The sequence below is a fragment of the Indicator indicator genome, chromosome 10 (assembly GCF_027791375.1).
Source record: "Indicator indicator isolate 239-I01 chromosome 10, UM_Iind_1.1, whole genome shotgun sequence".
NCBI lineage: Eukaryota > Metazoa > Chordata > Aves > Piciformes > Indicatoridae > Indicator > Indicator indicator.
This window is the reverse complement of record NC_072019.1, coordinates 10,017,243-10,034,869: the sequence shown is the minus strand read 5'-3', so window position 1 is coordinate 10,034,869 and position 17,627 is coordinate 10,017,243. Positions and strand designations below refer to the sequence as shown.

At 36.6% G+C, this 17,627-nt stretch overlaps 1 protein-coding gene across 1 annotated transcript; it reads left to right on the top strand.

Annotated features, from left to right (window-relative positions):
• The first annotated feature begins 957 nt into the window (after positions 1–957).
• SSX2IP (SSX family member 2 interacting protein) lies at positions 958–13,175 on the top strand. The gene is made up of 13 exons (XM_054384427.1): positions 958–1,000; positions 1,718–1,884; positions 2,126–2,326; positions 4,078–4,188; positions 5,164–5,299; positions 6,847–6,922; positions 6,997–7,168; positions 7,865–8,015; positions 9,478–9,614; positions 10,100–10,273; positions 10,765–10,876; positions 12,761–12,881; positions 13,094–13,175. The coding sequence occupies exons 1-13, from the start codon at positions 958–960 to the stop codon at positions 13,173–13,175; spliced, it is 1,683 nt and encodes a 560-aa protein (XP_054240402.1).
• Positions 13,176–17,627: the final 4,452 nt, after the last annotated feature.

The following is a 17,627-nucleotide window of genomic DNA, read 5'->3' as shown; positions in this document are numbered from 1 at the left end:
TCTAGAATTCTGCAGATTCCATATAGAACTGACTTGCCATATTGTTTCAAAGTGTTAGTTGAAAAAAGGAGGACACCTTTCTGTCTGGTGAAAACCTTGTTTCCCTGAGTGTCATTGTTCACATAACAGCTGATGGGTTGTGCTGTCCAAATCTTAAGCATCCAAGCTGGATTTGAAGTTTCCATCAGTGTGGTAGCTCTAAAGCGATTATGTGCTTTCTTATTAGGTGGTGGAAGGAGGGTGAGGGGGTAATTGGTCTGTGACTTCCTTTGGTTTCCAGAGGGTCAATGCTGTACTGGGTGGCTGTGCCAACAGGGTGAGTTTTAGAGGTTCTGCAGAGCAGCAATCAACTTGCCAGAGAAAGTCAATACAGCTAAACGTATAGGTTAAGTTCAGTTTAAATGGTCTAAATATCTATTAGAAGTTCCTTTGCCCTCTGCCATTATGTTCTCTAGACCCCTTGTTATCTTTCTCTTTAAATAATACTTCTACTCAGATTAATGTTAAAACTTCACAGAAGTTACATTAATAAGATTACTTCCTGATTATATTGCAGCAAAATATACAGTATTTGGCTTCCTGTGTTTCCTGTATATCAACAGGACAACTGAGGTATCTACAGCATGAGCATTTTCATGTGTGCATGGCATTTTAGCTTTAACGGTCTACAAGACTAAGTTAAGTTTAATGATAACTGAAGTAGATAGATGCATAATATTTATTGTGCTTACTGTGTTTCAAATGGTGTCTAAAGAAGTAGAAAAATTTCAGGTGTCTCAAGTCCGATAGTCACTCTCCTATGCCTTCTTTAATCTTCTAGCTGTATTAGCTGCTATTGTTAATTTAAAATGCTCTTGCTATTTTAGGAGATGCCGACGTAACACGCATTGCCAGCAATTGTACTAAATGCTTCACTGCTGAACCAGTTGCTCAGGTACCCTGCCTGTCTTTGTTGCTATGGGAGATTGGAAGACTATTACTGTGCCAGTGCTGTCATCAGGTAAATTGATAGTATTTTAAATCTAGTGGATTTGCTAACTGCTAGAGAGAGATTAGAGTTTTGTGCATGACATAGTTGACTAAGCAGAATGTTAAATAACATGTAGTACATGTAGACCGAGTCAGTACAGAAATGCTGTTGTCTTTTAAAGTATATCTAAAGGTTCTGAATCTTTTCAGCCACACTATTATTTTAATCGCACCTTTAGGGTTATCATTCATTTGCAGAATTTTCTGGTTCTAAATTCTGTTGCCTCATAAATCTATTACAAATTTATTAAAGGAAAAAATATTTTCTTGCTTGCTTCTACCTAGTGTAAGAACTGAATTACAGCATACACTTAATATAAATAAGGATATCATACATTCTATAAGAATTGTCACTAAATGCATAGCTTTTGCACCTCTGTAAAAAATGAAAAAAAACTTGTGTTGTAGCAAGCCAATTAGGAAGAAAGATTAGACAGGTGTTTTTCTTGATGTAGAACATTTGAAAGATACCATAACGTAAAATGCAATCAAGCCTTTAACTCTTCAGTGGAAGTTTATAATTTTTAATTGTGAATTGCTTAATATATGTCATCTTAGATTAAATTCTAACCTCTAGGCTTGTAAACTTCTGTAAATAATAATTTGAGTAGTTGGAGGTATTTTTTTGTATGTGAAGAGTTGTAAACTGTTAGTCCTGACTTGTTTCTTCATGTCTTTTAACTTTTAGATAGCAAAAATATTTTTCAGTATACCTCAGATGAAAAGCTATCTCCTCCAGGCATGAATTCACAAGTGCTACGCCTGCCACTGCCTTCATCTAAAAGCACGCACAACTTTTTCAGTGCCTTCTGCACAGAAGAGAATATTGAACAGAGTATATCCTATCTCAATAGGGTAAGCCAGATCTTGTTTATTGGAGGTTGTGTAAAGGTGGCATTAAATAATTTGTGGTAGTAAAGATTCACTGGATTAAGGTGGTTTCTTTCTCAGTGCTCACAAGCTGAAGTTGGTGGGGAATAGGGTATGGGTGTGTGGGTGTAATTTGCCACCCAACCACACTGATACTGTTTGTCTTTGGGAGAATGGTAGGAGACTGATCCACTTATTTATTCTCTCCCCCCTTGTCTTTTGCCAGGAATTGACAACATTGGGTTTTCCCTCTATTTACACAGAGTCCAAAGGAAAAGAACTAAATTTAATATCTATCATAAATTGCATGAATGAATTGCTTGTACTGCAGCACAAGAATCTGCGAGCTCAGGAAGAAGTAGAAATGCAGCATCTGAAACTGGGTAGTGATATGGATCACTTACAGAACTGCTATGCTAAACTAAAGGTAGAAAACAAGATAACTCAGCCAATGTTATGCAGCACTTGTGTAACAGATACTGTACAGTCTTAACAGTGAGCGCTTTTTTGTGGTATTCTCCCCAGGGCTAATTTGCAATTGTATGTTTTCTGTGTTTGGTTTTGTTTGATTTGTTTTTTTTTAAAGTCTCTTCTCCAGTTTAAAATTCCTTAAAAAATATGAATTGAGAGAACGGAAAGCTTACATGCTTATTGACAGTTATGACCTCTTGAATCAAGGAAGAGGGAAGACTGTTTGGCTTAGAGGTGTTTGTGTGTGAAAGTGTTAAACACTTCAGTTTGTATCATTCAGCATCACTTAAAATTATGTGTCCAGCTCCAAAAGATAAATTCCCAATATAGTTGTAACTGATAAATGTGTAAGTAGCATTTCTTGTGTGTCGTAGGGTTCTTATCAGTCTTAAAATTATATGTCCAGCGTAAACTCACAATATAAGTGTAGACAATAAAACTGGGGGTAGCATTTCTTGTGTGTCATAGGGTTCTATCAGTCTTTATATGTAGCTTTTTTAATGTAAATTTTTGTTGTTGTTGGATTCCTTGGATAGCTGACTACAAAGCTTCTTTGTAAGAAGTGCTTGGAAGCTGTTGTTAAAACTGAAGTTACTAAGCTCTGTTTTATCACAACATGAATATGTACACAAGGCTATTCACTGTGGAGTAGCAGATATATTGGAAGTTCACAGCATAGGCTACTTCATGGGGACTTGCATGTGCAGTTTTATTGGAACAATAATGTCTTTTCCTTGATTCTGTCACGAAAATAAAATTTCAGTTCATGATTTGAGGTCTTTTTGGCTTGATTTTTAAATAGGGCTAGCCAGCACTATCTCCTTGACAAATACTGCTGTAGATTCTCAAAATCATGGTAGTCCTTCTGCTGAGATTGGTCATCTGTGTCTTAAATGTGGCATTAAAAATCATGTGTAACTGCACTCCTTTTTATACAAATACTATGTAGTGTTAGGTTCCAGAATGCTGCAGTTGTGTTTCCTAGGCAAATGACTTTAAGGTGGGGAAGGTAAAACCTGATAGTACTACTTCAGTCCCAGGGCACTTAACTTACCAGCTGACAACTAAATTTTCTCATGCAAATTCTTTTGGGTACTGTACAGCAATCCTCTTTACTTCCACTACTGTGTTACTGATATTCCAATGTGATTTGCTTAGAAGTTCTTCCTGCTTAAATATCTCTCTGCATTTGTAGCTCACTATGCATATGAAGAAAAAGAGCTTGTATGTAGTGTTTGGCTCTGTCATTTAAGTTGGCAGTTTTGTTTTTGTTTGTATCTCGCATTTGTTGAAAAATACTTCTAAAATGCTAGTTTTGCTTATATAATCTGTTAAAATGAGAACATTGATCCAGCCTTACTCTCTATATGTGAAATTTCCCATTTGCTTTGCTGTGCTCACAGTCTCTGTACTGCGTCAGTTGTTCCCTTGGTTGTTTAACAGAAGCGTTCCAGGAATACTGCAGTCTCAAATTCCTGCAGGTTGTTTAGTGTCTGCCTCACTATCACAATATGGAATCCTGGCTTAATGAACATCAAATCAAATATAAAGGCTAACTTCAAGTGAGGTCTTTTGGCAGTTTGGTTTAACTGTTGCTTTTTGTTTGCGGGGGTGTTTTTTTGTTTGGGTGTGGGTTTTGTAATTTTTGTTTGGTTTTTCTTCAGTTACTTGCTATCCTTGATACTGAATTAACAACCCTTCTTCTAGGAACAGTTGGAATTATCTAAAAGAGAAATAGTTGGACTTCAGGAAAGAGACAGACAACTGCAAAGCAAGAACAGAAATTTGCACCAGTTACTTAAAAGTGAAAAGGATGAAGTAAGTTGTCTTGTAGTTGCTATGTTGTCACATAGCTACTCAATAATATGATTTTTTTGCAAGGTGTCTTGTAATTGTTCACTTCAAATGCTTCTTGTTTGTTTGTGGTGTGTGTGTGTTTGATTAATTTATTTTCGTTATGTTGTAGAGGAGAGCAAAAGACCAAAAATGGAGGTAGGGGTAAAGCCAGCCCAAAAGCACAGTCTCATTAAACTTGGGAGTCTTGGAAGAGCCAAGATCGGAAAACTCTTTGAAATCTAAGGCACTGCCTAATTAGAGCTTTGTTTCCAGTGTGCTCTTCCCTCGCTGTGCTGTGCATAGCTCGTAAGTTTCTGTGACTGTTGTGTGTTCACAAACATTCATAGAGTTAGCAATCACAATGATTGTTATATATACATATATCTGTATATAGTGAACATCCAAAATTTCCAACTTAAAATGTTGACTGTGCTGTATGCTTGTAAGATGAAAACTGATTTTAAAAAAGCCTAAACACCCCGATTACTAACAGTCCAGGCCAAAAATGTGCTTTGATATGTTTTAATCTTCTTTTAGGTCAAGTGGAATAATCTGTCTTCCAGCATCCTTTTGTCCAACATAAGAGTACTCCTTTTTTTTTTTTTTTAAAGTGTAAACCTAACAAGCATTCTTCAGAGTTAAACTAGATCCTGAACATCAGTTACTTAAAACAAAAACATGTCCTTCTCTGCTCTCTTCAATAAAAATGCTAAAGAATCCCTCAGAGGAGCTATAGTATTATAATATGTTGCTTATGGTGTTGGTTTCTGCAGAACATGAGTCTAAGGTCAGGATCTATGGCTTGGGAGAGTTCCGATTCCTTTTGTCACTTTCTTTCACTGGAAATCGAGTTTAATAGAAGCATCATTTTGTTTCATATATTACTTTTCATTTTCTGAAGGAAAATCCTTTAGTTGAAGAAACTATTTTTAATGTTTTTGGGGGGATCAATTTTAGGTACAGAAGTTACAAAACATAATTTCAAGTAGAGCTACACAGTACAATCATGATATGAAGAGGAAAGAGAGAGAATACAACAAATTGAAGGAACGCTTGCAACAATTAGTCATGAACAAAAAGGACAAAAAGATAGGTAAGTAGCTCCATGAATTTTACTACAGCAAAATGGCATATTCTGTATGTTCTAAGTATCTAAATTTGGTTCTGAGTACCTTTTAAATCAATATGGGCCTCCTTTTGTAGATTTTCTTTTAGATGTTAAAATCTTGCATAAAATGTGTAATATTTCATGTCAACTGACTGTGTAAGGCTAATAAACTTTTATATTGTGTTCCATAAGATTGTTTACCAAGCACAAACCAAGATGGATATCTTTTACAAAATGACTTTTTTTACTTAAGGAGAAAGCTTCCTAAGAGAGAGTTGTCTCCTACCTTCTTGCTTCTGCTGTCATCACAAAACTTCAGATAGTATCATAAACACTGTTATCGCCACCAGATACAGTCAGGAAGGAAAATTGGATGAGTGGGTTTATTTTGTTTTGTTTTCTTTTCCACTTGAGGAGCTACAATCTCCTTGTGTTAGTGATGGGACATTTTAGAGAGGAAGTACACATAGCATCTCATGCTATGTGCAACAAGGAGAGAAGAAATCTTGACCATATGAGTACTTGTATATTGTGCTGCCCAAATTGTGTTTGAAGTATTAATTGATACTGTCTAGCATGAGTGGAGCTTTTGTGTGTGTTGCTGAAGACAGATATTGGTGTTAGGTGATTCTGAAAATATCTGCACCTTTTGGTTCACATATTTGGCCTTAGAGTATTTGTATAGTTTTTCCTGCAGTGTTCCTGTTCTTTTTCTCATCCCTGCTGGCACCCCCAAAACATTAATCTGTTTGCAACTGTAATGCTTGTTGCAGTTGAGTAAACTTGTTTAGTTCCCTAAACCAGAAGAAAAATATTGATGTTGTTGGCAACTTAGTTTTCTGCTGATTTAGTTTTCTGGACGTGCCTGTGGGGAGCCAAACCAGGTTAGGACATTATAGCAGGAACAGCTGCTTTGGCTACACAAAGTTGTTTTAGGTATGAGCTCAGTAATCTCTAAAGTCTCACCCCAAGGTCAGCAAAACTTAGTTGTGCCATATTCTTGACTCCAGTTGTTTTAATTCCAGTTCAAGTATCAGTGAGGTCAAAATAAGAGTTTTAAATATAGTTACTGTTTGCTTGATAGCTTACTAGAATTGAACTTGAACTACGTATCCATAGTGATGTGTCATTGTTGGGACTTTGTTGTGGTGGTGGATTTTGGTTTTTTGTTGGGGTTGGTTTGTTTTTCCTGGTATTATTGCCAGAAGAGAGATTGGAGTTGATATATCATTGGTACAAATACTGAAATAAGGATGAGGTGCCATTAAGAAATGCATAAAAAAGATAAGCCAGGATGAGAATACATTCCTCTGTCAGGTTCCAAACACAAACATTTATTTTCTGTCCTTGATTATCTTAGTTTTGGTAAGGAGACCAATATAGTTTTGTATGAGTCTGAAGAGTGAGGGGGATATTTGGCCAATAATGGTGTCTTGATAATAACTGCATGTAAATGCAAATAGATAAATGCAATGTCACCTGTATATATTTGCATGTTGTTTCACACTTTGAAATATCCTTTTCATTTGTAGCTATGGAAGTTCTAAATTATGTTGGTAGAGCTGATGGGAAGAGAGGTGCATGGAGGACTGATAAGACAGAAGCCAGGTAGTTGTCTGAGAACATTAATTGAAGCATGTATTATGGCTGTTATGTTGTTACTGTAAGATTTCTCCTTCCAGAAATGAAGAAGAAATGTACAAAGTTCTGTTAAGTGATTATGAACAACGCCAAAAACAACTTTTATTGGAAAATGCTGAGCTGAAAAAAGTTCTGCAGCAAATGAAGAAAGAGATTATTTCGCTACTCCCACCACAGAAACAGAAACCTAAAGAAAGGTCTGAAGATGGACCAGTAAGTTCAATGAAAATTAAATCTGCATGGTAATTAGGATAGTATAGAACAGGTTAAATTCTTGAGAAGAGTGGAGTATTCATGCCTTGTATGGAAACAGCTATAGCTTTTTCAATCTAAATCTGCTATAGTGTCCTGGGCTGATCTTCTGTTGTCCATTTAGACTTTCATGTCTCTTAGCCCTTCAGGACAGCATTCAGGTTCAATGTTTGAGCATTAGTGTAAAACAGAAGTGTGAGAGGGAGGTGCCAGTTCCACTCTGCCCTGAGTGTGTTATGGGTGGGGGTTTTCTTCATGAAGAAAAACAAGGCAGGGACAAATTTACTTAATTTTCAATTGCAGAAAATCTTTGTCTTAAATCCTGTTCATGATGCATAGTGAGTTTATGGGCAGTTACCATTTAAGTGACAGCTGAATTTAGCAGTCTGAACTTAGTAGTTTGAAGATGTGTGAGAGTGAATGAGTCTTGCTAGCAGATACTCTGTGGTGAGGTTCTGGGGACTGCCAGGTTATTTCTGTCTCTTCAGCATCATGCTGTCAGGAAGCTGAACTTCTGACAGTCAGACTTCCCTAGATAGAAAACCCTTTCCTGTCTATAAGGGTTTTCCTTAACTAAGTTGAATCCCTATATGTATTTAAACAAATGCATGTATTTGGAATGGAGTGGTGTACCATTTCTTGTTTCTGCTTCTACAGGTGCTGTCAGACCTGGAAGAAGATATTGGAGAGTTAAATAAAGAGAATATGTGGGAACTGTCTTGTGAAACTGTGCGAGAGCAGCTTACCAACAGCATTAGAAAACAATGGAGGATGTTGAAAAATCACGTTGAGAAGCTAGATAACCAAGGTGATGTTTAACTGTATTGTATGTACATATAAAATGCTACTGATGATTCCATTTACTTTACTGACTGTCTGAACTGAAATGGAAGGAACTGTGACCTGGTAGACTTTCTGAAAGGGCTTGCAATTGGCATTTTTCTGTGTGAGTTTTAATTGTATGTAGTTAGGGAAGCAATTGCATGCCAAGCCTGTTTGTGAGAAAGGACACAATTACAGTTTGACACAGTAAACAGCAGCTTTCTGGAGGAACAATTATTTTTCCTTTGAAAGTACATGCCCATAGTAATGATTGTTGCCTTTCCCCATGTTTGAGCTGTTCAAGTAATGCAGACAACGTTTTGAAGTAACTGGATGCAAAATATGTAAATCCTTCTCCAGAATCTAGGCTTGCCACATCCATACCTCTGAGACTTCTTGTGGCATTGTAAAGCAAAGTGGCTGATGATATGGTGCTGGACTCCCCTCATTTCCAGCTGTTAAACAGCATTAAAAGACATCTAAAAATATATAAAATTCTTTCCTAGTATTATTTTCCCATGCAAGCAAATGCTGCTGCTGTCACAGGGATGTTTGCAGTCAGGAATAAGACTGAGAAGGTCATGCATGCAATTGCAAATAAGAAAGCAGATGGTCTGTGAGGGTATGTTTATACTATAGAAAGGATTTTAAGAACACTTGTTCTGAATAATACTTGATTTGGTATCATGAATTGAAAAAAATGTGTAAGCATTAGGAAAAAATGTTTCAAGTATTTGCAGTTTGCTTAGAGTCAGCTTTTAATTTTTTTTTTCTCTGTAGAGATGACCACATCTAGCCCTTGAGAATTCAATTAATGTTCAAACACTGGCATCAGGGAATCAAAACTTGGCTCATTACAGTCACTGTGATAATTATGCATGAAATTAAATAAAGCAGTATTTGATTATACAAAATACATTTTATTCTTCTTTAAGACATTCCCTAACTGAGATGAAAATATGCACACAATGTTTGTTAGCTCTATTTCTCCTTCACAATACTTGAAGGAAAAGGCTTTCTTTTTATATCTGTGATAAATATAGTCATATTTTTATGAAAGCACAAGCTCTTCAAAAGTGGTCTCAGAAGAATAGGCTAAGAGCATGTCAGTGAGAAGAAGTCTTCAGTTGTCTTTGATTTTTTCTATTAAATAACCCAAAATAGTTGGGGGTTTTTGCAACACTTTTATTGCAGTGCAGATACATCATTTACTTTGGGGAATGTGAAATATCTATGTTTTCATTGCTTTTTTTTTGTTTTCTGAACTGGATTTTGTGCATAATTCTGTAGCAGCAACTCTGGATTTCTTGTCTCTGATAGAAGTGACTTGAATATACTGTGTATCCTGTTTCTTTCAGGATGAAACAGAGTCTAAAATATTTTGCTATTGTTATGAGTCCCTTTTTTTGGGTTGTTTTTAATTAGATTTTTTTCCCCTCCCCACTTAGTGTCACGTGTACACTCAGGAGCTTTGAATGTAAAAGATGTCATTTCAAGAGAAGACCATGAGCTGGAAACTGAAAAGCTGGAGTTAGAGATTCAGCAGTGTAAAGAAATGATCAAAACTCAGCAACAGCTCCTACAGGTAGTAGACTTTTTTTTTTAAATTATTTTCCCCCTCAACTGTATCTAAGCTTTTCTGGTTGTGTGGGTGTTTTGTTTTGTTTTGTTTTTTTTTTTGCTGTGGTGGTTTTTCGGTTGGTTGATTTGTTCTTGGTGATGTGGTTTTGATTTTGGTGGAGTTTGTTTTTCAGAGGGCTTTTAAAATTTTTTTTTAATGTGCCTTTTTTCTCACCTCTAAGCCTTTCTTCATTCTTTGGCAATAAAATATCTTAATGGTTGGTCTAAAGTACAGGTGTGCTAGTGGGCTGGTTAGTAATTTCATGAGTAATTTCATGGACAGGAACACTTGCATCTGAAACTCTAGCCCACCAGCCAAACTTTCTGCATTGTTTCCATATTAAACTTCAATCATTTCTCTGATAGAATGGGACCTGTGGAAATATTGCATCTCTTATAATAGTCACTCCTGAATCGATGTTTGTGCTTTTTGTTGCTTTATATTTGCAGCAGCAGCTTATGTCTCCATGTGACGATGACACCACTCTGTTACTACAGGACTGCTATTTGTTGGAGGAAAGAGAGCGTCTCCAGGAAGAATGGAGACTATTTCGGGAACAGAAAAAGAATTTTGAGAAAGAACGAAGAAGTTTTACAGAAGCTGCTATTAGATTAGGACTTGAGGTATTAGAAAAGGGAATTCTTATGGAAGATGAGTTACAATGAAGTATGCTGTTATACGCTGAAGTGCAGCTATCCAACAAGATCTGGTTGCTAACGTTTATAGAGAAATATCATTCCCATGATAGCCCCAAAATGAGGGCTACCTCCAAGAGAAGATGCTACACTGGGGGGGAAGGGAAGCAGTGATAGGAGATTGTGTCACTGGAGTGCAGAATAGTAAAACGATAGGATTAGTCAGACCTCTGTGGAAAAAAAGCATAGGTTTTGGCTTGTAAATAAATACAGCCTCAGCTAATCCTTGTGGGATTCAAAACCTTGCTCACAGGACTGTAATTCTGTATTTAAACTGCTGATTTTCCTTAATTACATGGATTTCCTTAATTACATGGACATGTTCTAACTTCTGCTCGCTTAGATAGGATAGCATCAGTTTAGTGTGGTCTAAACTTTTTCCTGTGATCATAAGTGGAAACTGTCACTTCTTTTCCTAGAGAAAGGCATTTGAAGAAGATAGAGGAGCATGGCTGAAGCAACAGTTCTTAAGTATGCCAACTGATTACAAGCACTCTGAAAATGTGACAACTTCAAGTGCCTTCTCAGGAAGCAAGTATTTGATTCAAATTATGTTCTTGTACTCTGTGTGTGTTTTGGTTTTGTTGTTTTTTTTGGTTGATGTTTGGGGATTTTTGTGTGTGTGTCTGTTTTCTTGTTTTTTTTGGTGTTTTTTTTTTTTTTTCCCTTTGAACTAGAAGATGCCAATAGGAACAAAAGTGGTAAAACTCCAAAACTTCCCCAGACAAATCTAGCTATTTATCTGTATGTCTCTGCCTGTCAAGGTAACTGATCACTAAATTTTTTTTTAAAAAGGGAATCATAATGACTCCTTCCCTGACCATTATTTATGTAATTCATTCATACTTGTTAACATTTACCAAACCACTTCACATCATAACGTGGGAAACACCGACATTAATTATTTGAGTTGAGGTAGTATTAAATATGTGTACACATACATATTCAGTAAAAAAATAATTCTTTGGGAAAAGAAATAGTGAAAATGGCATCCTGAGCAATTGAATTTTAAGATTCAAATCTTTATGAAGGAATTTCTGCAGAAAATGTAATGAATATGTGGCTATATGACATACAGTTTGGAATATTGTTTTAATTGAAAATATTTTTTACTTCCTCTTTTTCTTTAAAGTTGATGATTTTTGTTTTATTTATGCCTGAATATGCACATGAAGTGTTTTGGTCTTCACCTCTGAGTCTTCTAAGGGGTGGGAGAGTGAGGTGAGATGGGGGGGGGGGGGGAAGAAAGATGGGGGAGGAGTAGCAGCATGTTAAACAGATTCTTCTTGTGGCAGCCAACATTTAAAGATAAATGTGTGAAACAGCTGGCAAGTAAAGATAGTATTCTTGTTAGATAAAGTAGCCTGCCTCATGTTCTGGATTCTCCCTGTTTTTCTTCTGTGCAATTCCTGTAGTGCTTCTCTAACTGTGAAGTGAAATTATTTTCCACAATAGGAAAACTTCCATTTTTTAAGAAACAGAACAGATTGGCTATGGCTCAGGAAAAATTACTTGATTTAGTGATATGTGAGCAACTTGGTCTGTTTAACATTCATTGTACACTAAAGCTTTTGATTTCTATTTGTCATTCTCCAAATTCTGGTGTCTCTGGATGTATTTAATGCCATAGTCTCTCTGCTAAGTGGCGTTCTTCAACTTACTATTATCCAGTAATTTAAGATTAGGATATAGAAATAAAAACATGTCTCCCACAATCATACTCCATTTGAATATTATTGCACAGTTTAACATTAGAATTGTTTTAATGGTTTGTTCCGCAACACTTGTCCAATTCTATAAAGCTATGATGAATGCTGTGAATATAGAATCATTCTATTTTTTCCATTTCATATAAAAGCTTTCAAATCTAAATGCCAAGAATTGATGAGAACTCATCTGTCCTTGCTAAGTTTGGCCAAGTCTTTCCATTACTTTAGTGATAGTTAAGTTCATATACATACTAAGGCTAACCTAGTGCCTTGAATTTTTTTTCTATACTCTATCAAGATTGCGAGTTCTCATATTGGCATTAATTACTGTATAGTTATGCTGGAGAAGGTGTTTTTACTTTGGGAGTTAAAAAGCTTCATCAATTGTAAAGTGAGAAACTTTACATTTACATGACTTTAAACTTGACTTCAATGTGACTACCTACAGTGGTGATTGTGTATGTAAATGTTTAATTTTCATATTTAGCATCCTAATCTTAACATAGTGTTAAGTGTACCTACAAAATTTTATCTCAGATCTATAGCAATAAGGTTTATTATTATACAGATATGCCATAAGACTTTTGGTAGGGTTTCTGGTTTGAGCTGTTTATTTTGGTTTTGTTTTTAAATGACATAAAGAAGCAAATTCTTCCAGTGTTTTCAGTTACACTCTAGTTTAACTGATGCTACGTTTATCTTCCAGGTTCTGACCAGGACAATCACTTAATGAAACCTGCATCTCTGCAAAGCAAAGCTCACTCTATGTCAAATGGTCCTGTTTCAGCAGAACCTTGCCAGACATTTCAGTATATTACATATAGCAGGTATCTAAAATGATGATGTTGCAAGTGGCTATTTTTATATTGCTAAACTATGTAGAGCATAGACACTAAGTTGTGATTAACTTGCAGAAAGCCTAATCTAAGGCTTATGGCTGATTTATAGCAAAGCACATTAAACATCGTATCATAAAACCAGTATTGTGTTTATATCCAAAGCCTAATTTATTTGCAAGGAAATGTTCTCTTTTTCTCAGTTCCAGTGCTGCATCAAAAAATCCTGCTGGAGATAGCAAGCCAAATCAGTGTGTGGAAAGTGACAAAGAAGAAACCAAGTAATGCACAAAGTTATGGGAAGACTCTGGAGTTGGTACTCTGCTATGTAGAAACTTGCACATAGAACAACTGCCTTAGACTTCCTAGTGTTGCCTGATGGGTTTTTTGTTAGAGATTTGTTCATTAAACTTACTCTAAAGTGAAACAGAATGCTTTGAGTTTGACCATTCTTCTAGAGGATTATATGGTGGTCTGAATTGTGGTGTGTGTATGTGTGTGCATATGGCTTTTATTTTTTTAGACCATTTTTTGCCTCTTTCTTTCAGCTCTTGAAAGAAGGCTATAATAGCTTTGATATTTTTCTTGTAACACAAGTTCTGATTCTGTGAATGAAGCAATGGTTTGAAACTTTGACTGTAAGGAAATACTGGATCCTGATATTACCTTTTATTGCAAGCAGAAATAGCACTTTTAGAAATCGTTTAATTATTGGAAACATTTGTCTCAAGTGTACCTGGCATTAAAACTTCTTTTGCCTCAACTTGAATGTACAGTATATTGTAGATTTTTAACGAAACAGGTTCTATATATTTCTGTGATTTGAAAATACCTCTTTGATATTTCAGATGACTTAAAGTGCAAAATCTTTATATATTTGTAAATAGACAAAGTAATTATGCTGAGAAACCATGAAGTGAAACATATGTATACATAATATTATTTTACACAGCATTTTAAATTGTTTTATAGTGAGACTTGGTTTACAGATGCATTAGGACTTTCAGTAGTTCAGTCAGGAACCAAATTATTTCAAATGTGAACAATAAATGTGTAATTCTATACTAAGAAACCCTGGCGTTGTGTTTTCTGTGCACTAAGCTTTTAAGATTCCATGGTTGTAGGGCTGTACACTATGTCAACAAGTCTGACGCTAGTGGTTTGGTTTGTTTGTTTCTCTTTTAACTGATTTCTGAATCTTCTTTTGGTATAGCTTTGGGGAAATCAGTTTTGTTTTATTATGTAGTAAAAGTAGCCAAGTAGAGGTCAGATGTTTCAAAACCTCCTTTTCCTGACTGAAAGCATGCACTTTTCCTTGTCCTTCATATGTCTGCAAACAGCTGTGTATAGCTCTGATCCTAATGCAACTGACCTTTCTGAAAGATGTGTAAGAAACTTCCACCTTTCTCAGGGTAATAGGAAGGAAATTAACTCTGAAGCTTAGAATCCTTCACTGAAAAAGAATTTCTGCTTTGTCCATTACCTTCAGAATTGGCTGTAATGGAGTAATTTGACTTCCTGGGAAAATAGCAATAAAATAACAGGAAAAAGAAGAAAGTGGAGATGCATTGTTTCTCCATCCTGGGTATGTAAGTGAGGTGCTTTAGCTGGGTGTTGAGCCATAGGTGACAGTGGGAACAGGCTGTCACTACCTGTTTGCATGATTTTATAGACAGGCCTTCCTCAGGCTATGCTTTCCCGATACAAATGGGCTTGTTCTGCATGGCCTCGCTTGACATGCAGCCATTGGTGTAAGCTTTCCCATTCAGGGTCATCATTTATTGTATCAACTTGTGGCAGCCTGGCCAGGCTAACAGCTTATTAAATCAAACAGTTACAGGTGTTGATAGATTATGTCCTTTCATCCAACTGATGTGCAGTGCTCACTGTTCCTTCTCTAATGACTGTTTCCAGCTGTCATTTTACCAGACTGGAACCTGTTTACTTTCCAGTTGTTAGCCACCCAGTGGCTTATCCACTCTGTAGCTCCTTTAAAGGCAGCATAGGAGTCAGCATAGATAGTCAGCACCATGTTATGCTGCTACTAGGACTGCCCAAAGTTCCCCTATTTGTGCACTCCCTTGACCTGTTTCACTTAGCCTTTTTCCTGTGACCAGTGCCACAGCCTTGTAATTCCATTTGTTGTTTTTTCTATAGGATGAGACATCAGTGAACCATATGCCTTTAAGATTGTTTCCCTCTTTTCATTGAGGTGGGAGATGGTTTGCTTGGTGAGGTTTGAAATATCAAATTGCTATCTACATCCTTCTGTAGTTTGGATACCTTAATGTTGCCTTCTGTAATAGGTTTGGTTTCATTAATGCTCTCCAATGAGGCCTTCCACTTACAGACTGCTGGTTTCTAAGCAATGCCTGTGGGTGGTGCTGCACCCTTCTGAACAACATCTGACAGGGGAAACGTCCACAGGACAATTGGACTTTGTCCCCTTCTGAGCTGTGCTCTTCGATTCAATCCTTTGCAAGATCTGAATACCTGGTTTCAGTATTACCAGCTAACTGCTGTGCTAAGTGAGACAAAGGCATTCCAGGGCCATACATGGCCTCAGCCACCATCCCTGTTTTGATCTCACCAACTGGGGACAGCTGGACCTTCACCCAGTAGCAGTATATGGTTCAGACTTGGATGCTTATCAGCAAGTTATGGTTTCCTATTTCCAATAGTTGTTTCCAACAATGTAATGGTATTACACATCAGTGTTCAGCTGCACAGGCAGTCACATTGGAAAGACAGCAAAAAGGAAACAATACTTCCTTTTTATTTCTGCAATTGGCCCTCAAATGGGTGGTCATTGTCATGTCATCTGCTGAAAGAGTTTAGCAGTGTGTAGTTACAGTTGGGCTTACACTTTCCTTGCTGCACAGCAAGGACAGCTCTTGCCTGAATTTTAGTTCTAGAAGAATAAATTTACATAGTAGTATTTTTGCTTTTCATCTTTAAATATGTTAGCGATTAAGTGGGAGAATAGTACTTCCCATGGAGAGTCCTAGCAGGTTGTCAGAGGTCTGTTAAGTCCATAGGTGAGACAATACCAGTATGCCACCAGGGGCTGCTGCTGGTCTGAACTCATTAAGGTGCTTTACTGGGACACTTACATGCTTTCCGTTTTGTTTGACTCTTTTCCTAGACAGTTTTTTCTGTCTAGCAAATTTTTAGGTTAACAATGCCTTTGAAGAACGAAATGTATCGGTTTGATCTGTTCTTTATGCCTACTGAATGATTAGCAATTAAACATTTTGTACTAAGTCTTTGATTTAACATTCTGCGCTTCTTACAGAAGTGTAATTCACTTGGATAGCTCTGTGGAAGAACCAATACTCCGTGTGTGCTGCTGAATCCTGATCTAACCTCTTAGACCTGGTCTGGAATTCTAAGGTATAGATCTAGTCCTGTACTTGTAAAGAAAGAAAATAAGCCTAGAGGTTTTGGGTTGCCCTATATGCAATAAGCTGTTAGATCCAAAGCTACTGCTAATAATGATAGGAATATTACAGATAGTCTGGTTGATAGTATGGTCACACTGTAATACTTCACTATGTTGGAAACAACTTCAGGATCTTATTGGAACTGTTGAAGAGCAAAGGGGAAGTCTGCTTGCAGAAATGTAATACAGGTGTGTCACTGCACACAGGTGCATATTGGAGATGACAGAGCAAGTTGCCTACTTAAGAAGGAACAAGAAGTACCAGTGACTGATTAGCATACATTTGTTGTTAGCTACCTATGCATGATATTGAAGTTATTGAAAAGTTCTGTTGAACTGGAGGGGTTTATTTAATGAAATCTGTAAATGTAATATGCATTGCTTCTTTTTCAGTCTACATGATGAGAGAGTGCCATACCACAAATATCAGTCTGATTAGGCATGAGAGCTTACTTTGCGAGATTAGATTACAGCTGTTACTTTTTTCCCCTTTCATCTCCAGTCGTTGAGGATGGTACAATAGATCTTTTGCAAAACAGACTGTGAAGAAACCATAAACAAAACCAAACAAAAAGCGAATTTAATTTTGAAAAAACCTTCTTCCTACGAAACAGCCATCCTCTTCATTTGAAGAACTGCTTCCATCACTTTCTACCTAATCTACTCTATTCCAGTTGCAGCAGGACAGAAATATTCCCATGCGTAGGAAAAAAATAACAAATTGGATCATATCCTAGCTTTTTCCCAGGGATCCTTTTTTGTGTACTTCAACAGGACCAAGGTAACTAATAAATCCCCAAGATATCTATTAAAACAGGTTATTCTTCAGAGGAAAACAGAAGTATTTGCAGGGTAAGGGCAATGCTGTATATGTTGAATTGGCTTAGCTACTACTTGTGCTCCTTTTTTCTTTTATTTTACTTTTTTCTTTGCAGTTACCACAAAGCTCTTGTGTGTGAAGACCTGTAAGATATCTTGCTTTTACTTCCCTTCTACTCCTCCACCTAATTAATGACAGTAGGCGGCAGGATATGAAGGGTTAGTATAGTTAGTTCCAAAAATTAATGCCAAAAGAAATGTTCCAATTATCTGATGATTTGTTGTTTTCAGACAAATACATCTGATGTCTAATATTCATTATGCCTAGCAATGTTGCATTGTAATTAAAAACATTTTTAAAAAACCTCTCATACTATATAGAGGTACTGTGCTGTAGTTTTCACACTGACACTCAGTTGCTTTATTCAGGTTGTTTTATTCAAGGTGTATGAGATGTACGATTAACTGGAATGCAC